Source organism: Simochromis diagramma, unplaced genomic scaffold (assembly GCF_900408965.1).
Source record: "Simochromis diagramma unplaced genomic scaffold, fSimDia1.1 OVJJ01000123.1, whole genome shotgun sequence".
Lineage (NCBI taxonomy): Eukaryota > Metazoa > Chordata > Actinopteri > Cichliformes > Cichlidae > Simochromis > Simochromis diagramma.
Window position 1 is genome coordinate 2,593,784 of NW_024386778.1, and position 24,953 is coordinate 2,618,736.

At 42.9% G+C, this 24,953-nt stretch overlaps 1 protein-coding gene across 6 annotated transcripts in view; it reads left to right on the plus strand.

Annotated features, from left to right (window-relative positions):
* The window catches only part of usp25 (ubiquitin specific peptidase 25), an 82,139-nt gene extending 59,929 nt beyond the window's left edge, over positions 1 to 22,210 (plus strand). For 2 of the 6 annotated variants that reach the window (XM_040011721.1, XM_040011764.1), the window contains 19 exons: positions 5,633 to 5,709; positions 6,152 to 6,225; positions 7,681 to 7,832; positions 9,582 to 9,709; positions 9,810 to 9,905; positions 10,073 to 10,237; positions 10,752 to 10,990; positions 11,136 to 11,206; positions 11,284 to 11,512; positions 11,824 to 12,084; positions 12,933 to 13,072; positions 14,953 to 15,126; positions 16,242 to 16,337; positions 16,604 to 16,782; positions 17,448 to 17,526; positions 17,625 to 17,704; positions 17,979 to 18,102; positions 20,057 to 20,249; positions 21,314 to 22,210. In XM_040011721.1, coding sequence (XP_039867655.1) covers positions 5,633 to 5,709; positions 6,152 to 6,225; positions 7,681 to 7,832; positions 9,582 to 9,709; positions 9,810 to 9,905; positions 10,073 to 10,237; positions 10,752 to 10,990; positions 11,136 to 11,206; positions 11,284 to 11,512; positions 11,824 to 12,084; positions 12,933 to 13,072; positions 14,953 to 15,126; positions 16,242 to 16,337; positions 16,604 to 16,782; positions 17,448 to 17,526; positions 17,625 to 17,704; positions 17,979 to 18,102; positions 20,057 to 20,249; positions 21,314 to 21,486 — 2,730 coding nt within the window. In that variant the 3' untranslated portion in view covers positions 21,487 to 22,210. The remainder of the gene's footprint in view (positions 1 to 5,632; positions 5,710 to 6,151; positions 6,226 to 7,680; positions 7,833 to 9,581; positions 9,710 to 9,809; positions 9,906 to 10,072; positions 10,238 to 10,751; positions 10,991 to 11,135; positions 11,207 to 11,283; positions 11,513 to 11,823; positions 12,085 to 12,932; positions 13,073 to 14,952; positions 15,127 to 16,241; positions 16,338 to 16,603; positions 16,783 to 17,447; positions 17,527 to 17,624; positions 17,705 to 17,978; positions 18,103 to 20,056; positions 20,250 to 21,313) is intronic. The other 4 variants (XM_040011729.1, XM_040011739.1, XM_040011748.1 and 1 more) reach the window with 4 other exon arrangements.
* The last annotated feature ends 2,743 nt before the right edge of the window (positions 22,211 to 24,953 follow it).

The window sequence follows — 24,953 nt, forward strand, 5'->3', positions numbered from 1 at the left end:
TTGTTTGTGTGAGCAAATGTTTCCTATGTTACTCATCACATATCTGATACCTTTGTTTACAAAGCATGTCCAACGGCGAAGGTGGAAACCCACCCGAGCAACGATGCTTGGCAGGGATTGAGTGTTCGGATTGCAAGCCAGGCGTGTGACAGTTCATAACCGGGAAGGCAGATTATTATGTTACATTTGATCACACCGCTCTCATTTTACCAAAGTGCATTAAGATCCGCTGCTTAGACGCCTAGTTATGCGATTTAGTCCGTGGCCACCATGCCCAGTACCGCATAGCTCTGGTTACTTATGTAACCACTTGAGTGATGTTGCTTAATCATAGGTTAGATGTTTGCTCCGCGGGTCCAGAGGAAAAGAAATCATATTTTTGCAAAAGTCTTATGTAATTGCAGCGATGCTTTACTACACTTCATACAGTCCAGGAGCTCTGCAGCGCAGGCCTGCTGTGTTCAAATAAATCTGCTCCCCAGCCTTTAAAACATGAGTAAGCACCATCAGGCATATGGTGGGCTCATTACACAAGTTACGGTCTTAGGCAAACTAAATACTTGAGCCTCTGTAATGGCTCACACTTGAATTTTTTTCTGTTATTGAGCAGCCTGACCTTATTAGTGGCTGACATCATACTACAACAACAGCTGTTGAATGTGTACTGTAATTAGGGCTGCCACAAACGATTTTTGATAGTCGACTAGTCACCGATTATTTTTGCGATTGGTCGACTAATCAGATCATGCATCCATTGGACGTAAAACGTACAGCTTATTGCACCAGCATCCATCTGCTCTTATATAACTATCATTAGCTTACAGCTTTAAGTGTTTAAGGTATGTGCTAACTAAAAATAAAGACAAGATGATACTTTATTAAATTTTAATGAAGTTTGCAGATTGTTTCGATGAAATTTAATAAACTCCTTGCTATCTAAAATATAACAGGACACCGGAGTATATTCTCAAGCATCTCACACTTCTGATAATCAGCTGTCTGCTTGACGTTTATTCAGCTGTGTAAAAACTATAACTTTAATCTCAGCCAAACCGATTTACTCAGGAACAAATAAAATACTGAAAAAAGCCAAACAATAACATTTTTAAGTTATCTAAGTGACTTATTTATGTTTAACCTGAGTAGAGTATCTTACTAAAAAAAAGAAAGAAAAAAAAAAAAAGAAGACGATTTGCCGTTCTCACGGGCTCTAGTAAGCCTTGCCCCCGGCTAGCTATCGAGCTGGTGGGTAACAGACGTCTCCAAAAACGTCGGAGCGCTTTTGAAAATATGTGGTGTCTTGATAAACTGAGCAGATATTTGAGGTTTACACAGTTATATTCTCGTGTGAAAATATGTTAAACGTTTATTTTGTGACCCAGAAAGAATAATAAGAGTAATATTAAAACTAACTAGCTGCTGCCATTGTTGGTGTCACTACCCGATCCGTACCGGAAACCCGATCGGTACCCCGCATGCGCGAAAGGTGTCTACTTCCGGTCGAAGCGTTTTACGATAGTTACGGGTCAGAGTATCTGTTAAGATGTTAAGGATTATAAGTATCTCTTAAAATGTTTCCAATAATGAAACATTTCAATATAATGTAGACAAAAACAAAAAACAAAAAGATAGTTACGGATCAGGACTCCCCGATCCTTACTGCGCATGTGCAAAGTCGGACCGTACAAATCGGGTCTACCCGATCCGTACCGCGCATGTGCAGGGGTTTTCTTATTCTGTCCATTTAATGGCAGTTTACTCCCCAGTGTAAGAGGATACCGCCACCTGCTGACTGAGTGAATGAACCCTATTGTAAACTGAATTAGCGTCATTACAAACGTGTGCTAAATCTGATTTAGCGATAGTCGAGTGTGTTTATGCTTGTCTGTGTGGAGAGGATTGATTGGAATAGTGATGATGATGTCCGCTATCACTGTCAATTGTCAGTAAACACTTCATCTGGCTGATGAATCTTCACGTGACATATTACAAAGTCTGTATTATTAACTCTGTAATTAGTTGCCATTCTTCTTATTTTACGGCGCTGTTGTTCAATCGGGGGACGCTCTCTGTTGAGGAGAAAAGCGTGAATTTGTTTGTATATGGAGGTATCCATTGTTTAAATGTCCCGGTAGTCGAAAAGGAGGCAGAGCTGTTGAGAAATGCTAGGAGCTAACTGGGCGCTAACCGTGTCATTCAAATATATTGAATGTCGCAATGTTGGCAAAGAGAGGAAGTGACGTAAGATTTGCGCATGCGGGGTACCGATCGGGTTTCCGCTACGGCTCAGGTAGCGACAGTGACAGTTGGAAACTGAGCTGGGCTGCACTATGAATTCTGGGACAGAGCTACTTCTTCGGGGTTTAACGGCAGCTGGCATCCTTGTACATGCAGTGCTGCCATCTTCTGTTTCAGTCCGTTATTACACTCTTAAATCCTACTACTTATTCCTGCGTCTTTTGTGATCTTACAAAGCTTCAAACGACGCGTCGACTATTAAATCAGTCGTCGATGATTTTGATAGTCGACGTAATCGTGACTAGTCGACTAATCGTGGCAGCCCTAACTGTAATAGATTGTTTGTCTTGTGTTAATAAATATGTAGGGTTTCTGCTGATTCTGATTGGAGTATATGTATAAAGTAGTTTGGGTCTGATTTGTTTTGAAAGCAGATTAGTGTGTTTTGGGATATCGCTGTAGTCAGTTGTGCTCCATCAACACTCAGGGTGTGGTGCTGGTTTTCATGCAGAGACCTGTAGATAGCAAGATGAGAAAATTTGAAAAGACTTCTGATCCTGTCTGTACAATTTCTTTTTTTCATTTTTGGTTGTCCCCCCCCCCCCCAAAAGAAAAAACAAAACAAAAAAAATCTGCTTTAAAACGTGTGTGCGTGTCTGAGCAACTGTTCTTGTGGTAGTCTTGGCCCATATCTGTCACAGGTGCAACTTCCTTCACATTTCTTGTCCTGGGCTGCTTCCACATGGTACATAGGTATCTTTTTGTTTTTAAACAAGGATTTTCTGCTTTCATTTTCAAAAGAATCTACATCCATGTGAAAATGCAAAGGAACAATGTCATGGTTATGCCATAGCAACAGGTGGTGAAATGTCAGCCAGTCAAAAGCCTAACGGGAACAACAAAAACAAGGTACAGAGTTCTTACGTCAAAAAAAGACAGGTGCATAGGTTTTTAAGGAATGCAAGACAAGAGCTTCATTTTCCTTATCCATATGTAAACACAGAAATGAGAGCTTCCTAAGGTTTTCACTCTGGGACAACCTTTTCAGAAGCTCTGTTTTCATTAGATTAGGATAGGTGCATGAGCCACCGCACTACGACTACCTTTGTATCAGTGCTTTCTTTACCACTCACCATGCCTTACCATTCACAACAGGCCTGCTGTAACAGAAGCCTTAGAGAAAAGCTGTCTTCACTGTGGACTTACAAATATTGTTTAAATGTTATGACAACTGAAGCGGGTGTGAGGAAGCATATGAGCAGTTTCTGACTCATGTTTTATTTTAGACATTGGTCCTCGCATGTTAGTACTTGTTAAGCTTAAGTAAGATTAGTTGTTCTCTGTAGTGACAGACCAAAAGTCAGAGTATCACTTCCTCTAGAAGGTTGATAGGAAGCGTGTATTCCTGTCAGCTGCGTATTCTTGTTTTATAAACTTGAAAGGTTATTGCAGGCAAATTGGACTTGTTGTATATTCTGTTGCTGCAAGGTGTTAACTTTCCTTCATTCTCTACATTGACTGACTCTGCAAAAACATTTACTCTTGAGGGTTGACAGAAGCACAGGGAAAATCACATAACATCCATCAGAAACAGAAGTTAAGCCTCCAGCCTTGTAGAGAAAAACCTCCTTAGAGCTGGAGGAAGTGAGTATCTTACTTGAGGATAATAAGATATGGCTGGTGCAAATCTGAGGTTTTTTACTGAACAGCCGTAGTCTTAGAGCTGTCTTGGTCTCAAAATTCTATCATGACATTTCAGTGAAATTTGTGGTAATTATATGACGACACAGGAAAAAACAAACCTAAGTTTATTGGTGTTTGCAGCCTTCAGGCAGTAGCATTTATTACTAGAAACCAAGTGAGGGGAGTTTTCCATCCTCCTTTTCTAAGGAGCTGCAGTCATTGATGACACACTACCTAATCTGAAGTGTGAATCTGTTGCTACAAGTTACCAGCAGCATTATAGACAATAGTAGTGACAGAGCAAATGTAGGCGCACAAGTAGACTTTGTAGTGTTTGGAAATGTTTACGTAGAAGTATATAATACCTGATTAACACTTTGAAACTTTTGGGTTATTGTGGATGTCATGATATGGCACAGCCCTACTTTTGATCATCATGCATTCTGGATGGAACTTAGCAGGCCCTTGTTTATAGTAGTTTACTTGAATCAGCTAAAGCTATCATGTAGCCATGCCATAATGGAATTGCTGAATTTTAAGCTGAGTAGCAAGTGGCATTTGCACAGTTGTTTACACTTGATTTAAACTTGTTATGATCTAGTTTAGATCCCAGGTGAACTCTGCAACTAAAGATTTTGGTAGTCGACTAATCTGCCAATTCCTTCCCTCAATTTGGTTAGTAGTCGCAGTATGTCAAGAACTCTACTCTCTGTCTCTGCGTCCCGGGGGAAAAACCTCCTGTTGCAGGCTCCAGTACCGCACTTCTCAGGTCTACCCACCGTCAGTACCCCCTGTGTCGGCGTCCCACCAAATGAAATAATCAGTCAGGAAACAGATTGAATGTATCTCTGTACATTACTCAGAGGAGTGTCATAATACAATGAATTAGTAAGGAGAATCAAGTAAAGTGTTAGTGGTATTTAAACAATCCATCTGCCGATCTCCCATCACTGGTGAACAAGACCCCGAGATACTTAAACTCCTCCACTTGGGGCAGGGTCTTGTCCCTGACCCGGAGTGGGCACGCCACCCTTTTCCTGATGAATATTAATAAAAGTATTAATTTATTATATAGTGCTGTCAGCGATCCACAATAACTCGCTAATGGAAATTTGCCGCGTTAATGCGGTTATGGCGTTAACGTCAGTTTAACGAGATTAATGCTGGCGGCAATAGTATTATTGCATTAACTGCATCAGTCGGGAATATTGGGAAAGAAAACCCCAAACACTTATCCGCCTTTATTTAGTGACTATTAACCTTCTTCGTCCCCTCTGAAGTCTGCCACAAAAGTTACGTTGGCCATTAATTATCTGATTTGTGTGTTCATCCACGAAATGTGATAGACATGCATAAAATGTACGAAACTGTGCATTTGTTCTTCTTACGCAGACATTCTTGCTAGGCCAGAGGTTAACTGAGGTCAGCCTTGTGGCCCGTGTGCTCATCAGTCATGTCTCTCCTTCGTATTACTCAGGCTGGATAGACATTAACCTGAATTACTAGATGACATTGATATCTACCAGAGAGTGCCCTCGAGGCATACAGGTTACCTTTGAAGTTCATCAGGTTGCGAGATTCTCCAATAAGACTGCTGCTCTTACATCCAAAGTGCACGCAGATGATAGATGACATTGATTTGAATGACCTCCATATTATTGGTTTTCTGTACTTTTATTTGTTTACTCTTTATCTGTGCTTCGCTCAACAGCAGGATGTTAGTGAATTCACCCACAAGCTGCTGGACTGGTTGGAGGATGCCTTCCAGATGAAGGCAGAAGAAGACAGGTAAGCTCAGCTGTACCTGGATCCAGAGGTTGCTGTGGAAACAGTGACCCCATAGTCAGGCAGGTTGTCTGACTTGCTGATGTTGTGCCGGTCTCAGACTACACAGTGTTTTCAAGTGATATGACAGCCACTGTGTCAGATTAGACTATTAGAGTCAGGTTTAGAGAGCTGAACAGTAGGGAATGAGCAAAAACACTGTCACAAGGGTTCCCTTTTTTCCTCAAACAGCTGAGGTAAACAGTTGCACAAAGCAGCCATTTTTGTTCCCAAACCAAATCAGCGGCTTTCTTCATGTGGGCTGTGTCATAATCAGGCTGATTATTGTGTAATCTGATTCCGACATTAGAATATGACATATTTTAAAGGGCACAATAAAAAATTTCCTTGTTTACATGAAATGTGAAGAAGTGAGGGCTGTAACATTATCCTGATTTTTCTCCAGGGAGGGTGAGAAGCCAAAGAACCCAATGGTGGAACTTTTCTATGGTCGTTTCCTTGCTGTGGGGGTCCATGAAGGTGAGACGGGGTGTTTAATTGAAACCAATAAAGTGAAAAAAAAAGAGGCATACTTGGTCGTATCACAGAGAAATACAGTGTTAGCATAGTCTGATTGCAGCAGCCGCAAAGCAAAGCAAGTCCTTGCCCCTAGTAATGAAAGGTGACCTTGTCTTAATGAGATGTGATCCATGCAAAAGAGGAGAGTGTTTGCATTGATTGTGGAAGACCTCGACGGCTGATTGACATTGTGCTTATTACGCATGACAGTACTGGCCCAGAGCCACCAAAAGCTGGGCCCATGGACTCTGCTGTTCACGAAACGACCTTAATGCCTCATCTGCATGTCCCCTAGCAACTCCAGTCCTGCTCCTTTTTTTTTAAAGTCACTTCCTCACCCTAGTCACTGTGAGGATGTGGGTGCTGAACAAGTAAAAATCACCTCAGATGTAAAGAAGTATAAAAGGTACCATGCACCTTTGTCTTTCTTTTAAAATTTCCAACACCTTTAATGCAGAATGTTGGGAGATAATATAATATACTTGTCATCATGGACACTTCCCTAATAAAATGACATCTGGCACCAGAAGACCATTAAAGCAAGTGACCAACCTGACTTAAGCAATAGCTAAAACATTTATGTATTATAATTTAAATGATAGCGCTCCATTAATTGAGTATGTCATTAAATTATGGCCCATGCTTTGGAATGAGATGTGGCTCTTTGGTTGAGATTACTTCTATGGTAATACAGTATCCATCTTTTATGTACAGTTTGTGGTCTAGCTGTTTCACATTTTAGTATAACTTTTTTTTTCTCTGACGTTTATGTTATTTCCAGTTTGAAACTATTTTCCCAAAATTCCATAACTGAAAGATGTGGAGCTGCACTACATTCTCAAAACATGTTTTCCTAACACTGCATGCAAAACCAGCCACACTATTCAGAGCTACTAGTTAATAAACACCCCAGTGAACTCTAATACAATTTAAAGAGAAGCATATAGCGACAAAAAGACAAAAAAAGTGAGTCAGATAGCAGATTTTAAAAAACAAAACCAGTCTGAACAATGGCCGAGTATCCCTTCAGAAATTTGTGCAGCACTGACATTCTGCTTACTGAAGAGGATTCAGTCTGTGATCCAGAACAAAGGTGGAAATACAAAGCATTAAGAAAATAAAAGATTTACATACTTCCTACTGTTCCCAGTACGGGGCTAGTATTTAATATAAAAAACTGTTGCTTTCTGTAATTACAGAATAACACAGTTAATCCCTGAAGTGATGTAATTATTGGAATTTGATATAACTTTGAATCATGTTAGTGATATTGCAAAGTGATGTTCATACCTCTACTGTTGCGTTTTGGGGGCATAGGCCACACCATAGGCACTTAGTGTGCACTCTGGTTTTTCTCAGACGCTCTTTCAAGTGCACTCATCTGTCCATGTCTGTTGTATGTGTGCAATCCCACAGGTAAAAAATTTGAAAACACAGAGATGTTTGGACAGTACCCCTTGCAGGTCAACGGGTTCAAGGACCTACACGAGTGTCTTGAGGCAGCAATGATCGAGGGTGAGATCGAGTCCCTGCACTCAGCAGAGAATTCTGCCAGGTCTGGACAAGAAGTAAGTGCCAGAGCTCGCTAACAGATGGTTTTCCATCAGAAAGTGTTTTATACGTCACAAAAAAATCTCTAATATCCATCTGATCTTTCCAACTTGGAAAGCCACATTAAATAAAAACACCTGCATATGGAACATTTGCTTTACTTGTTTGCATCAATATATATATTCCACAATTCTATTTGCCATCTTCACCTCTCAGTGGCACAGAGAAAGCAATCAGGTTAAAAGTAAGAGATTATGTGCTGGCTCCTCTCCAAAGGGCTAACCTCTTTGCCCTTATGTGACACCTGTACTATTTTGGGTTTGACCTCAGTTTAGCCGTAGCCTTGACTGCGCTGTCCCAGAGCTGCCTGGAGCAGCTAATTATCAGGCCAGCAGGTTTGCAGATGAGTATGGCACCCAGCCCTCTGGAAAAAACACCAGCCATCAGCATTGGAAATGAAAGGAGACAATGCCATTCACATCATACACAGTAGCAGGGTTTTGCAGATTACTTAACTTGGGAGAGGTGAGAAGTGCAAAGTCACACAATGTGTTAGTTGGTGACTGAGGCTATGTCCACGCTAGCCCGGATAGATTTGAAAACGCCGTGTTCGTCTGAAAATGCTCCGCGTCCACACTGTCGTTTTCAGTCGTTTTCACAGAGTTGTGCGTCCACATTGAAACGGCCAAAAACGCTTACCTTCCAGTACTGCACACGCGTGAAACGTGAGACGATTCGACCTGTGCCGTTTCCTTCTGCTGTTTATTTACTTTCCGGCTCTTTGAAACGTCGCGGCAAAATGTTGAGGAAAGCGCGAAGTCGTTTTTTTTTTAAATAGACTAACAATGAGGTGGAGTTGTTGCTGCAAGTAACACAAAAGTACAAAGTTGCAAAAGCGAGTGAGAATTGAAGAATTTGAAGAAAAGCTCTCTGGAGCACATACAGACTGATATTAATCTTTAACAGGGCTGTCAACACTGAGAGCAAACAAAACAACTGCTGTGTAACGCCCTCCGCTACCTTAGTTTAATTGGTCACTTGACTGCATCACTCGACTAAAATGTGTCATGGTTTTCTACGTTCTCTCTGTCCACACTGTGATGCGAAAGCACCGTTTTCAAATGTATGCGTTTTTGAGAGCATTTTAAAAACGCTGCGTTTTCCATGAGCAAAAACGCCGTCTCAGTGTGGACGGGAGGCCAAACGAAAACGCATTAGTGTGGACGTAGTCTCAGCCAACTAACTTGGTCATCTCAAGCCACAACAAGCTGTTTTATTTGTAGAAATAGCCAATCAGACAAATCTGGCTTTAAGGCACGGGGAAGGGAAATAATAAACTTAGACAAGAGAAAACCTCAAAACCAAGGATTTGTATTAAATTCAGATATATTTAACAACCCTTAAGATTGGTTGCAATGGCTCAGCATGGGAAAAAAAGATCCCAACCCAGCACATTTTCCTCCAACACAGTGCTTTACTTTGCATCACAGTACGGCAAGCTAACCTGTTTATCTTCCATGACATTGTCCCCCATTTCTAATGTGGGAACAAATACATTCAAGTATTTGAAACACAAAGTTAGTATAGATCAGTTTGTTTTCCAGGACATTTCACATTCTGATACAGATCCAATGTCTGATTTTAAAAATGAGAACATGACATGTGATCTTTAAATTTCCAGTTCATCAGATGCTGCTGAGTATCTGAGGGTCTGTATTCGGTTGTTTTTGAATACCAAAATCCATTAACATCCAATTTTCTTACAGCACTGGTTCACAGAACTCCCTCCTGTGTTGACCTTTGAACTGTCAAGATTTGAGTTCAACCAAGCACTTGGACGTCCTGAGAAGATTCACAACAAGCTTGAGTTCCCCTCTATGCTCTACATGGATAGGTAACGTAATCAGGCTTTCTTTTTTACCACCTCCGTTAGCCTCTAGTGTATATATATATGCAATCCTGAAGCTCCTGGTGTGATATGTGTGCATTGTCAGGTACATGGACAGGAACAGGGAAATAACCAGGATCAAGAGGGAGGAGATCAGACGGCTGAAAGAGCATCTGACGCTCCTCCAACAGCGACTGGAGAGGTATGGCTTGTCCACTGATACCCCATTATTCAGCCAAGGTCAGCAGAACTTGCCAGACAGCCACAGTCATTTTTCACTCAAACTGCACCCTTTCATCTTCTGCCCTTTCCACTTTGTTGCTCCGTCTGCCTCCCTCCATCTCTGCTACGTCTCTGTTTTTCTCTCAGGTATCTGAGTTACGGCTCAGGTCCCAAGAGGTTTCCTCTGGCAGATGTCCTCCAGTATGCCATGGAGTTTGCTTCCAGCAAACCAGTGTGTACCTCCCCAGTGGAAGATATTGACACATCAGCACCCCCTGGTGGAACAACAGGACAACAACTGCCACCACCAAGGCGAGTTTTCCAAAAAAAAAAAAAGCCTGAAGTGTGTGTCAGATTTGTACAAAGAAGGTGAAGATGAACGAGTTGAAGATTAGATGGTGCAAAAAACAAATGGGACAAAACATGATAAAAGGTTAATATTATCACATTAAATCAGTCACAGTTACCAGAACAAACTTGTCCAGTCCTTCCACAGTTTTTGAAAATATATGGAACGTGGGACATACAAGAGAGGGCTGTGTCACGCAACACATGATGTGACGTCAAAGTCGAGCAAAATGGCAGTGTAAGAGAGTTTCTCACTGCAAGAGAGAGCCCAGACGGTTAGAGGCAGAGGGCCTGGCACTCCTGTTGACAATTGTGGCTGTAGGGACATGGAATAAACTATCCATTTAGAATTTTTGATTTGATTCTTATGGTTTTGTTTTTTGTTGCAGTAGCTGTCATTTCAAACTATAAAATATCTGCAGTGTGAACTTTTTTTTTATTTAGAGATGTCATAAAGTTTGCATTTCTAACCCTGCAGCTCAGCTGAGCAAGACTCCTTACCTCCTCTGGAGAGCTCGGGCCTTGCGTCAGGTCCTGCCACTGCTCCCTCTGCGGCCCAGCAGCAGAGAGTACCCATTCATAAGCCCTTCACGCAGTCCCGTCTACCCCCCGACCTCCCCATGCACCCTGCCCCACGCCACATCACCGAAGAAGAGTTAAGAGTGCTTGAGGGCTGCTTGCACCGTTGGAGGAGTGAAGTGGAAAATGACACTCGTGGTAGGGCTATGCTCCTTCTGTATCCAGTCATTTGCACTCAGTTGTGATAGCATGAGTATATTTCAGCGTGATTGATCTGCCTACCGCTATGCTGGCCATTATTATGGCACATGCTAATAGGTCGTATATGATCCTCTACTTCCAGATCTGCAGGGGAGTATTACCAGAATTCACAGAACCATTGAGCTGATGTACTCGGACAAATCTATGATGCAGGTGAGCAACCCAGTCCTTTCACCTTGACTTGTAAAAATAAACCCAACCCTCACATTTCCTTGTTTGTGTTTCTGCAGGTTCCATATCGGCTTCACGCAGTGTTGGTCCATGAAGGCCAGGCCAATGCAGGCCACTACTGGGCTTACATCTATGACCCACATCAGCGTTGCTGGATGAAGTACAATGATATTTCAGTGACAAAGTCATCCTGGGAGGAGCTTGTCAGGGACTCTTTTGGAGGCTACCGCAATGCTAGTGCCTACTGTCTCATGTACATCAATGACAAGAAGCCATTTCTCACAGAAGGTAAGAATGAACTCTTCTCCGGTGCTTGCATCTCTCTTTTGGTTGTCATATTAGAAAAGTGACTCATATCAGAATGTTGGCTGGATTGTCTTTTGGGGTTTTGAGCTCTATATCACATTACTTTGTGTCATCAGCCTCTCTCTGTATCGATACCTAAATGTGTTTCTCTTTGCTCATAAAACAATAAACATTCTTTTATGCCACAAAATACTGATTTGACCAAGCTACACCTGATACTTCTGAACTGAACTGATTCCCAAATAGACATTCAGGAAACCTTCATATTTCTTTTTCCTAACTCTCCATTGCAGAGGAGTTTGACAAAGAAACGGGGCAGATCCTCAGCGGCATGGACAAACTGCCGCCAGACCTGAAGCAGTATGTGAAGGAGGATAATGAACAGTTTGATAAGGAGATTGAAGAGTGGGACATCATGCAGGCTCGCAAGGCCCAACAGGAGAAGCTGGCACTGGCCGCAGCAGCCGCCGCTGCTTCCGCGGCATCCAGCACTTCCACTTCCTCCTCTTCCCCTCAGCCCATGAGTATTGAGTCCAGCCCTCCAGACAATGCAGGTCAGAGCCATAACGCTCACAATAGAGAGTAGAATGCTTTATTAAGAAACAGCAGTATATATAAAATCTTTTGTTCCCTGAAGAGTTGTAAAACAGTCTGGAAAAGAGCTGGCAATGTGCGCTGTGAAATTATACAATATTTATAGCAAAACAGAATAGAGTTATTACAAAAAACTATATATGTATTTCAGTTGTACTGAATTATGGGATACACCCTTAGACAGTGACGCATAGTTATTTGTTGTTATTCAGGTAAAAGCACTTTTTAATCACATTCTGGTTACCTCACCAAAATAAAAGCATGGAGCCATATACATAAGGAAATGATGCAGAGGTGTCACCGCTTTAAAGTCCTTTCACACATGATTGGCTTGCCCTGCTCTAACCACTAGGCTGAGTGAGTGACCCAGTATTTGTGTTGAGGTGGTCTTTGTGTTCTGCTTCTGCTGTGTCACGATCTTATACATATACCTACAGATAGATACTACATATACCTTGTTCTGTGTTTCTATTGGTTGTGCAAGTGTATATCACACACAGACACACAAGCGCTCTCAGTCAACATGCTTGCATTGTTATTTGCTTGTTGCAGCATGAAAGTATTGTTGCACGGCGCAAGCAATAGAAAAAATGTTTGTGGGGTTATGTCAAAGTAAAGACTTTCCCCTAACATTAACAAGGCACAAACAAATAAATCGGCTGTCAGTGTGTTTTTAATGCTGTTAATTGGAGACTGATGTGCTTTGAGGCCAGCCTGAAGTGGCCATTAAAAGAACTGCAGATTTTGTCGCTTAGACTGTGCTGAAGTGTTGCTGCTTCTGTATGATGGTGGTGTGCTCCTTCTGTAGTTCCCCAGCAGGATCCTGAATACATGGAGCAGCCATCACCCACGAATGACTCCAAGCACCTGCAGGAGGACACAGAGAGGGCCATCTCCAGGGCTGCTGCTGAACAGGAGGAGAGGAGCCCTGAAGCGTTACTAAATGCTGTATGTAAAACATGCAAAGACACACATTACAGAAGACTCACAACAAGTCATGCATGCGCTTTCTGATTCTAAACAAGTCACCTTCATAAATGTATTCAACAAAAAGCTATGTCAGTCGAGAGCTGTTACTTAAACACTGCTTTAATCTGTACTTTTATATTAACGGTGGATCACGTGAATGCCTCTGTGTTAGATATGTTGCTTATTTTGATGAACTCAAAGAGCCATCGCTGGTCTGTTTAGTTCTCCTGGTTCACTCAGGCAGTTGGTTTAAAAAAAAAATAGACTGGAACCTCGCCCGTACCAAACATACAAGCACCAAGCTGCACAGATACGAAGAAAAACCAGCTGGTGAACATAAAGGAGCATTTAGCTTATAAATGTCGGATGGCTTTTGTACAGTGGGACTCTACTGCCCCTGCATCACATGGGTAGTTAAGCATTTTTCACAGGCTCACTAAGTTTCTTAAAGTAAAGTGCACTAGGGCTGCCACGATTACGTCGACTATCAAAATCGTCGACGACTGATTTAATAGTCGACGCGTCGTTTGAAGCTTTGTAAGATCACAAAAGACGCAGGAATAAGTAGTAGGATTTAAGAGTGTAATAACGGACTGAAACAGAAGATGGCAGCACTGCATGTACAAGGATGCCAGCTGCCATTAAACCCCGAAGAAGAAGAAGCTGTGTCCCAGAATTCATAGCGCGGCCCAGCTCAGTTTCCAACAATGGCGGCAGCTAGTTAGTTTTAATGTTACTCTTATTTTTCTTTCTGGGTCACAAAATAAACGTTTAACATATTTTCACACGAGAATGTAGCTGTGTAAACCTCAAATATCTGCTCAGTTTATCAAGACACCATATATTTTCAAAAGCGCTCCGAGGTTTTCGGAGACGTCTGTTACCCACCAGCTCGATAGCGAGCCGGGGGCAAGGTCACTAGAGCCGTGAGAACACCGGACTCCCGGCAAATCGTCTTCAAACCCACCGTCGTCTTTCGCTACTCAGGTTAAACATGATATATAAGTCACTTAGATAACTTAAAAAATTTATTGTTTGTTTTTTTTCAGTATTTTATTTGTTCCTGAGTAAATCGGTTTGGCTGAGATTAAAGTTATAGTTTTTACACAGCTGAATAAACGTCAAGCAGACAGCTGATTATCAGAAGTGTGAGATGCTCGAGAATTTACTCCGGTGTCCTGTTATATTTTAGATAGCAAGGAGTTTATTAAACTTCACCGAAACAATCTGCAGATTTCATTAAAAGTTTAATAAACTATCATCTTGTCTTTATTTTTAGTTAGCACAGACCTTAAACACTTAAAGCTGTAAGCTAATGATAGTTATATAAGAGCAGATGCTGCTGGTGCAATAAGCTGTACGTTTTACGTCCAGTGGATGATGATCTGATTAGTCGACCAATCGCAAAAATAATCTGTGACTAGTCGACTATCAAAATAATCGTTTGTGGCAGCCCTAAAGTGCACCATGGATGATACCTGTTTGACAACTTGGCCCACTGAAGTCTGTAGTGTGAATTTTTACATAAAATAAGCCATTTAGAAATTTTCCACAGCCAGTACTGAGAGGAGGAACAATTACAGCAACTCAAAAAGATTATTTCCCACCTAGGGGAAACACTGCTGTGTCATGTTTATTCAACTTTCTGCCCCACTTTTCCACAACTGTGCCCACTGAGTTTTAACAAGGATTCAGAGTTACTTGCATAGTTTAGAAAAGTCTTATGCGGAGATATAAAATGAGCTCATTTTATTAAAACTTTTTTCCTCTTCCTGTTTCACCTTTGCCCTATATAATGTTCCTTCTGTTTCCATCAGTCCTCCATCGTTCCTGTTTCATCTGTCCCATTTTCTCTCCAGTCTCTTCCCCCTCCCATCTCCCCTGAGCCTGAGGTCCAGATGAACACTCCCGTAACCCCCCCTCCTGACCTGGTCACAGAGGATGAGTCCCCTGGCCAGCGCACAGTCGAGGTGGCCATTCCTAATGTGGGGACATTTGTCATTGAGTCAGAGGAGGGGGGGTATGATGATGAGGTAGCTCTGGCTCCATCAAGTGTTGTCTGAGCCTGTTTGATCTATAGAATGAGAGGTTCATTGCCAAATTGTATTGGCTCCATAGAGCATAAGGTTTTTCACAATGCAGTGCAGTAAGGTTGGCCCCTTTGTTGGCTGCTCTGCGTTACTCATGTGAAAAGTCTTTCGTTGAGCCATCGACATCGCGGCACAAAGTCAGGTGGAGCTTGTGCAGAAAGCTGGTGTGCTTCATGAACCACACACATCAACAGGCGAGACTGCTGCTTCATACTGTGATGCACATGTGCTCTTATATGTATGATGCTACTTGCACAAGAGCGCAAACCTCCGCCAAGGCAGCTAAATCTTATGTACTTTTAAGGAGGCAGTATTGTATTTTGTTCTTTTTAAACAACAGTGTAAGAAGTTGTATGTAGCATGACAGACATGACTTTGATTACACCAACATTATGTCGGAATAGGTGATGGATAAATAACCGGACCGATTAACTTGAGTTTATTATATAATGTGATGCTAAAGTATCTCTAACGAGAACGATACTCCTCCTTTCTTTCAACGTGGATTGTTAACTCCACCCCACCTACACCCCAAGAAAGTTTTATCAGCATTTATTCAAATCTTCTTGAGTTGTCGTGTTTACAGACAGAATGACACGCACGCACACAAGTGCTACCAAAAACATCAAACCTCCTTGGCAGAGGTAAAAATGAACAGATAGCTTTCATGCAGCTATCATGGAATCAATGTTTCTGTAAATGTTGGCGGTAGTTTGCTGGTCAGTGTGTACTGAGTGCTGAATATCCTCTGTAGGGCTGCTGCTCCAGCCTGTCTTCCTGCACTCTGGGTTGTCTGTCACACATTTTTCATAAGGCTGTCTTGGTTTTTACACATTATCCTTGTGAGCACTGCGCGTTCCGCCTCTTAAACTGACTGGTCGCATCCCCGCCGACTTTTGCCCGTCTAACCAACCGGTGCATGGACTGCTGAGTGATGTTTGGCATGTCCTGACTATGGTACGCCTTGCTGTAGAAAGTTAGAGCAGATAACACAGTGCCTGACCTTGCTCAGTTCATCACCAGGGCCTTGTTTAACATGGTTCCTGCTTCCTGGGCAGGCGATGATGACCCCCGACATGCAGGGTGTAATTATGGCCATTGGCAAATCCAGCAGCGTGTATGAAAAGAATGGGCCCGAGGCGGCCTTTTTTAAGGTACAACCTCTCTCTCCTTTCCGCTCTCACTCACTTCCTTCACCTCCTCTTCTGTTATTGTGTTCCAGTGTAACATTGTTCCTCAGACCACTGCAGTGTTTCCCACAGATTTGGATTCTGTTTGTGATAGTGGAATAGTTTTAGGGGCTTACATGTACACTTGCGGCACTCAGGTGTGCTGCTTAAATTAAGCTGTCATTTACTTAAGTAACTTCTCTCTCACACAGTGACAAGTAGCTTATTTTTTCCTTTGTCTCTTTGTTCAGGCCATCAAGATGGAGTATGGACGTCTCTTGAGATTTGCCCAAGAAGACACGCCAGTTGAGAATGACTACCGACTACAGCACATCATCGTTTACTTCATCCAAAACCAGGCACCCAAGAAGATTCTGGAGAGGACTCTGCTCACACAGTTTGCTGACAGGAACCTCGCCTTCGATGAGAGGTGCAGTCCTCACTCTGCCACAAGCTTGTAATTTAAAAAATTATCATGTTGCATATTTTTTTCCCCTGGCTATGTCAGAATCGAGTTGGTTACCTGAAATCGGTTCTTCGTAGTGGCCAGCAGAGGGTAGCAGAGACTGTAAGAGCTCCCGTTTTACTCTCAGCACAGACTGGCTGTGTCTCATCAGAGCAACACTTTCATGCTGCTAATCCTCTCTGATCTGCACGCCTTCTGCCTTTTGTTCGAACACAAATCATACAAGGCACATGTCCAATACTGACTTTTTCTTTTCAAATTACCACTGCTGTATATCAAGATCCCCCCTCTTTTAACTCTGACATTTTGGTGTCATTAGGGTGTGTAATGTCCCTTACTATTTCTTAAAACTTTTCAGCTATGCTTGTTGGCCTCGATCCATATTCATGAGAGAAAAATTGATTTCTCCCTTCTCCTCTATTTTGAGCGAGATAATTAGATTTATGTGTGAATGTGGCCTCAATAGGAGCCTCTGGAGGAGTGCTTCACTAGTCCTCTCAGCACTAAAGAGTGATTCATTAAGCCACGTTAAGGCCTAGGGGCAGGGTGGAGCGTTTTATCTCCTGGAGTACCTCACGATGACTCACCAGCTCCGTTTCAGTAACCCCCCGTCCCTCTTCCTCTCACAGATGTAAGAGCATTATGAATGTGGCACGTGCCAAACTGGACCTGATTAAACCCGAGGAGGTCAACATGGATGAATATGAGGTCAGAAGTTGTGCCATCTGTCTTTTGTTCGTCTAAAACTGTACATTTGAGCAGATTCATACTGGCTGGACAATCTGACTTTGGCTTGTCTCCATCAGATATGGCATCAGGACTACAGGAACTTTCGTGAAACTACCATCCTCATGGTGACTGGTTTGGAGCTCTTCCAGAAGACAAAGTATGTTGACGCCTCTTTAGCAAATGTATAAAAAACCTCAAACAAACAAACCCAGCGTCTCCTTAGAGATTTAACTGATTTCGCATTTTCCTTTATTTTCATGTAATTTTCCCATCTTGGTGTTTACCTGCAGGGGGCAGCAGCTTACAATCGTGCAGCTCCCCAGCTTTAAAGTTGTGCAGTGGGTTCACCGAGTTCATTTCTTGTGTTACTCTGTGAGCCGCCAGTGTGTCTTTGCTACAGTTTTATCTGAATGTAATATCTTTCTTTCCAGTTATGTGGAGGCTCTCATGTATCTGATTTACGCCTACCAGTACAACAAGGAGCTTTTGTTAAAAGGCCTGTACAGAGGGCACGACGAGGAGCTGCTCGGCCATTACCGTCGAGAGTGTTTGCTGGTGAGCCCTGTGTGCCGTGTTTTCCGACTTAAACAAAGCGACTTCAAAGAAGCTGCTTTGGAACGGAAGCCTTTGCATCAAGCAGGTCTTCTCTGTGATCTCAGTCTCTTCTGTGTCACTCCCTTTCCTCTGTGTCAAACTTCCTCTGTGTCAAACTTCCTCTGCTAAAGTGACTCAGCAAAACTCTCACGGCTAGACGTTCCCCTCCGACACCGAGCAGGGCACCATAATCAAATTGCTTTTGCTGAGATATTGCTTTGGCTTGCTCGCAGCCCACAAAAGATTCCACTGAAGATTTTTCATCTGATACTGACAGATGAAAATCCTCTCAGCGTTGTGAAGTGAGCCCCTTTTCATTTCACTCCCACCAAGCTCCAGGCTATGCTCGGGTATTATTGGTTAGGGCTGGGGGTAGTTTGGTCCGATCAGCCTCATACTGGTCTTTAGCAGCCCTCTCGCTGCTGCACTCAGTAACCTTACACTGGCATTGTGCTTGTAATGTAATCACTGGAGTGGGAATAGGAAGCAGGAGGGCCAGTGAGTGTAAACACATTACCATGAGACACGAGCGTGTCCTCAGCTAACCTCAAACCTCAGGACTGTGCAGGGCGATTGCCCATCTTAGTTCTCTGGCCAGAACGTCTAGCTGTGTGCACTCAGCTGTTTACCTTCAGCTCTTGTTTTAATTGAAAACACTGCTAACATTGACACAGTTAATGTATTTGGATGTTTTGCAATTCCACCCTGCAGAGTCTGATTCCAGACAGCTCGTTTCTTCAGAGACAAGGTCAGGGAGTTTGTGTGTGACAGCAAGGTGTTTGAGGCCTCGACCAGAGAGAAAAACTTACCTGTTAAATGTCAGGATCCTTTAGTTCCAGCGACTTAAAGATATTCTGTGATATTAATGATACCTGGGATTACTGTTGAGTTAGTACTCGTCTAACAGAAGAAAAGGAAACGACACAATTTAGAGTAAAAAAAGTTTTGCTGAGGTTTTCAGACTACGGGGGAGTTGATTTGTGAGGGAGCAGGGTGTGAAGGGACAGGTACGAGGCACTGATTCTGTGTAAGTCAGAGGGACGGGAGCACACCAGTGCTGCGACAGCAACAAGAGGTTTGTTCTAGCAGCCTGCTCGTCAATCCTCCTCTTAAGCCTGACGTCATTAGGCATTTCCAGGGCCAAACTCTTCTCCGTTTCCCGAAATGTTCAATGTGGCTTCTCTCTGGGGTGTTACAGTGAAGTTTGACATCATGGCATCCATGAAAAAGAGGATTTACGAGGTTTAATGGACTTGGAAATTAGCTCACTAGTTTCCATCTGAGGTTGATATACCATGTTCTGACTGAGGGATTTCTATAAAACTAAAATATGCAGTTTTCCTATTACTTTGGAAATGAATGAAGATAGAAATCTAAACAGCAGCGATGTTTGTGGGGTTATTGACGTTGGGCGAGCTGGCATATGTCAGTGTGAGGGTCCCTGATAGGCAGAGACAAATGCAATCATCCTGCAGGAAAAAGACGCTGAAAACAGGCCATTCATCCCATTTAGTGGACCTCACAGATTCCTCAGGCTTTTGTAAATCTATTTAAAAACATTAAATGTGCCCTTTTGTTTCAGTATTCTTAAACCCCCTCTGCTGATAGATGGTATAGAAAAACTGGATGTAGCCACAGTGATGTCACCCTGTGGTTTTGCATTTTGAACGCTGGCATTTTGACTTATCAGCTAAAAACTCAAAGTGCAGTGCACACACACGCACACGCACACAGCTGCTCATTAGTCCTAAGTAACAGACTAATAAAAGAAGAGAATTTTACTCTCCAAAAGAAACTTCTTGGGTGGTCTGTACCACACAGCAAGCTATGATATTAGTCCAAAATGAATGTGTAAGTAACTAATAAAAGCTTTGATATAAAAGACTCATCAGTGTCCCTCCCCCCCGCCCCACAGAAACTAAATGAGCAAGCAGCCGCCATGTTTGAGTCGGGAGAAGAGCCTGAGGTGACCACAGGCCTGGGCATCATGAATGAGCTGGTGGTGCCCTGCATCCCTCTGCTGCTGGTCCACGACGCAGAGAGAGACCTGTTGGCGGTGGAGGACATGAGGAACCGCTGGTGCTCCTACCTGGGCCAAGAGATGGAATGTGAGTCCTTAAGGGAGAAGAAACACACTTAGCCTATTAGATATTTCCGGAGAGTTGAAGGCTTAGGTTACTAGTGCATTCCCTCATACCCCTGCCGAAGATCGCCATAATCAGGCTGCGGCTCAGGTCACGTATCAGAAGGCACAAGTCTGACAGAAAAAGATCACCTAAAGATAACATTTTATACAATACTAATGTTTGTAAGTAGATAGAAATACTTATTTATTAGTGTATTTTATTATGTTTTCTCCTATGATGGCATTTCAATGTCATGACAATACAACACAGAACTCTGCACTAATAAACACTTGGACCTACCTGTAGCCACTGTAGCTGTAAGATAAATGCTAAATCACAACAACGGTCACTCTAAACCAGCGGTCCCCAACCGTTTTGTGCCACGGACCGGTTTAATGTCAGACAATATTTTCACGGGCCGGCCTTTAAGGTGTCGCGGATAAATACAACAAAACAAAATGATACGACCGAGACAAACTGTGGTATTTTATAAATATAATAATAAACGTGAATTCACTGTGTAATCGTGTAACCTTATTAGCAGCGTCCTCCTAAAATGCACCAACAACATTGAGAGTAACATCCTCCTCTCTTCCCCTTAATGCTTTCTGGTCGCTATGGTAACGTGTAAATATTTCTTTCAAAATAAGACACACAACTACAACACGGGAAAAAACCCAGGGAAACAGAGTTAACGATAAAAACGTTGAAAACCATAAATTTCACACCCGAGCCTCAACTCTCGCGGCCTGGTACCGACTCACAGACAGGTACCGGTCCGAAGCCTGGGGGTTGGGGACCGCTGCTCTAAATCACTGTATATTGTGGGGTAAAGACCCGGCAATAGTAGAGAGAAACCTCCAACAGCAAGCACTTCGAGACAATGGGAAGGAAAAACGTCCTTAAATATATGACTTTTAAATCGATCTACTAAAAATCTCAGTGACCGTGACATCCTTTCTAACTCATGAAATGGCCCTGAAAATCTGATTTTCACTGCATGGTGACAGTTCCTTATTTTCTGTCTGTTCACTTCTTGACTGCAGCTAACCTCCAGGAGAAGCTGACAGACTTCCTCCCAAAGTTGCTGGACTGCTCAACGGAGATCAAAAGCTTCCACGACCCTCCCAAGCTGCCCACCTACTCCACCCTGGAGCTGTGCGAACGGTTCAGCCGCATCATGGCCGCCCTCGGCAGGGTGCCCACCGAGGGAAGATGAGCTCAGAGGGTCGCCGAGGTGCCTCTCCCTCATCGCAGGCCCGACACGCCGGGCAGAAATTCATGGACCTCTCTTTAACCCATGCCTTCCTTATCAATCCAGGGGTCACTCGCTTCTAGCTGTTATTCCTCTGTTACTCTTTTGCTGCTATAGGTTTTATCATTATAAATATTATTTCACTTTTATTTTAAGCAAAACACGATAGAGGGCTCTGGAGGAGAGGGCAGACTGCTGGGAGGGGGAAACGTAACGTGAGAGAAGAAGTTGATGGATAAACGGTGGCGATCCTGAAGTGGTTGAAAGTGAAACATGTTCTGCTTCAGCTTAGCAAAAACGAAACATACACACAAAAAAAAGTTTGAGGGTTTTTCCTAGTTTATTATTGTTGTTGTTGCCGTTTGATTCAAGCTTCCCCGAACGCACTCATAGCCCTTTCTAACGCACCCTTCTCAGTGTGAAAAGGATCACCCTGCCGCTCCGCCTCCAGTTTGGTACAGTATTTCCACGTTTTGTTTTATTTTTCTAAGGAAGTCAGAGCGAGGAAGAGAGCCTCCAGATTTATCAGCGGCTCAAGAGGATCTCAAATGGGTCTCATGTCTTTGTGGACTGCGCCAGAATGAGATGTTTTAAGTGCTGTGGTAGACGGTCATGGACTTCCTGTGGCTTGTTAATAAATTGAGAGAATAAAATTTTATTTATGGCCCTTTTAGGCCACATAAACATGTTTTTGCCTGATGTTGACTTTTCATTTGTTTGCACAAAAATCCCAGTGCACTTCACTTCGTCTGGCCCCTCCGTGCTGTCCTGCTGTGCTGCTTCAGCTGCTATTCTGCAGCTTATTAGAAGCAGGCTTTCATTAATGTGCGGATGCAAACTCCAAAACGTGCAGCATGTGGTCGCAATAATAAGAATACGAAACGGGGACTCTGTTTTAGCAGCTTGAAAGTGGAGCTTTTTAATGATGTGACTTAGGTCTAATTTCCTGGAGTAATACTAATTTCCAGGAACACAGATTACTGCAAACAGCCCATGTGATGACGCCAGGAAGCATTCTCAGAAGTCTTTCCCAAACATCGCTCCCAGCATTGCGCATATCTCAAGATGCACGTCATCCTGAGAGATGCCGCACCATGCTTCGGATTTTATTTCGAGCTTCCCGCTCCCGACCTCATCGGTGAAGGAGCGCAGCTTTGTCCGAAACTCAATTTAAGTGACACGTTTTATTTATCAGCTCAATATCCTTTTAAAGATTTAACGCCATCCAGATCACAACGTGGACCCTGCCGTAGTAAGGCAACAAGATGATGCAGTCTATAAGGCATGGGAAAAAAACAGATTCATTTCATTACACTGGGAATGATTTGTAGAGAATTAGGTTTCTACAATATACCGGTTCCTAAGTATTGATATTAACAGCTGTGTAGGATCATAAAATAAGCCAAACTTTTGCATAAAGGCAAATAACTTTGGTGAAGGCTGAAAAGCAGCTTGGCGAGCACACTCCAGTGGTTTGCATTTGTGCTGTGTCTGTCATTGGCCCAGTGTGAAGCACAAGTTCCAATTGCTCGTGCATTCCTGCACGTCTGTCTGAACCAGTGCTCGGCTGTTAGCTGACAGTCTGCTACAGTTGTGTCTGCCTCCTCTGACCTCTTTTTCTTTCTTTTTAATCAATGAGCCACATTTTCAGCCACAGGCCTGTCACATCATTGGCCCTTTGATGGCTGAGCCAGTGCTGCTGTACATAAGCCGTTTGCACGGAGAACCTACAAGTGGAAACAGTTTGACTGGCAGCCATATTGACATGTTTGATCCTGCACAAGAGCTCAAGCTGTTTCGAGTCAAACGGATCCATCTTAAAGCGGCCTATTGTTCTTTTTTCCAGCACTGTTTTTGTTGCTGTAGAGTAGTTTTGCTCGAGTTTATTACACACACAAGCACGTATATAAAACACTGACCTTTATGCAGCCTCCACAGAGCTAAAACCGCTTGTTTCAGAGGGTGAACTGGAAATTAAACCTCCTCCGTCACAGAAGCCCACCTGATTCGGTTTGACTGCCCCTTTTCTAGCTTCCACAGACTGGGGGCAGTATTTTAAAGCTCCACCTTCTCGTGTTGGAAATGACCATATCAGGAAACCAGTGCCAAGCTGGTATTGGCTCAACTCGAGGGTAGAAAATGATGAGCATTTAGGGCAGTTTGTCGCCTGATCTTTTGGCACATGGGCGTTATTGACAGGCACGCTGACTTAATCTTTGTCAAAAGTTTAAAATATTAAATAAGAACATTCACTGCTTATGAATGACAGTCTTTGAAGTGTTTAGAACCTTTTAAGTACCCGTGCTCACTCCCAAGGAAATGAACAGTCTATCATTTTTATGGTAGTTTTATTTTAAAGGAAAGAAGCAAAACACAAAGCATAAAAGATATACATTTACTGGATGCCATTAAGTTAAAAAAGTATTTTTTCCCCAAGCAAAACATACAAACTTAATACTTGGCGGTGAAACCCTTGGTGGCAAGCACAGCAGTAAGATGTTTCTTGTAGTTCATCACCAGGTTTGCACACATCTCAGGGGGGATTTTGTCCACTCGTCTATACAGGAACTCTCTAAATCCTTTAGGTTTCATGGCTGCTGCTTGGCAATTTGAAGTTTCAGCTCCCTCTACAGATTTTCTGTAGGTTTGAGGTCTGCATACTGGCTCAACTACTCCATGACCTAAATGTGCATCTTTTTTAATAGAAATATCCTTTATTGTCCCTCACTGGGGAAATTCACATCTTCCAGTTGACCACTGTTGCCTTGGTGGTACGTTTTGGGTTACTGTCATGCTGGAAAACCCACCCATGATTCATCTTCTATGTTCAGGGGAAAAGTTTCTTATCAAAGATTTGATGGTGCACAGCAATGCCCACTGGCTTCTCAATGCGGTGAAGTCCTCCTGTACACTTAGCAGAGAAACAGCCCCAAACCATAATCTTTCAACCTTTCAAGCCTTCTCAATCACTTACATATTCACAGGCAAACTTAAGACAGGCCTGTACATGTGCCTTCCTGAGCAGGGGAATCACAGGCTCCTCCTGTGTAGTTTTGTCCTCCATGATCATCCTTAACCTTCAGGCAAGATCTTTGATGGAGCTCCAGACTGAAGGCGACTGATATATACAATTGCTGATGGTGTTGTGCAGGTCTAAAATCTTTCCTTTAACACCTCTTTGGTTTTGCACATGGTGGTGGAGGAGTCAGAATGGAAGAAATTCTATTGTCAGGTGTGCTTTATACACAAAACGAGATCATAAGCATCTTGAGTAACTGATGGATTGATTGCAATCTGTGTACCACATATGCACACAGCCTATCTGTGTGTGTCAGAATGTAGGGGATCAATACTTATTTCACTAATTGAGTGTCCAGTCTGGGGTTTGGGTCATTCCAGAGGACCACAACATAAATATGAGAGTCTGAACA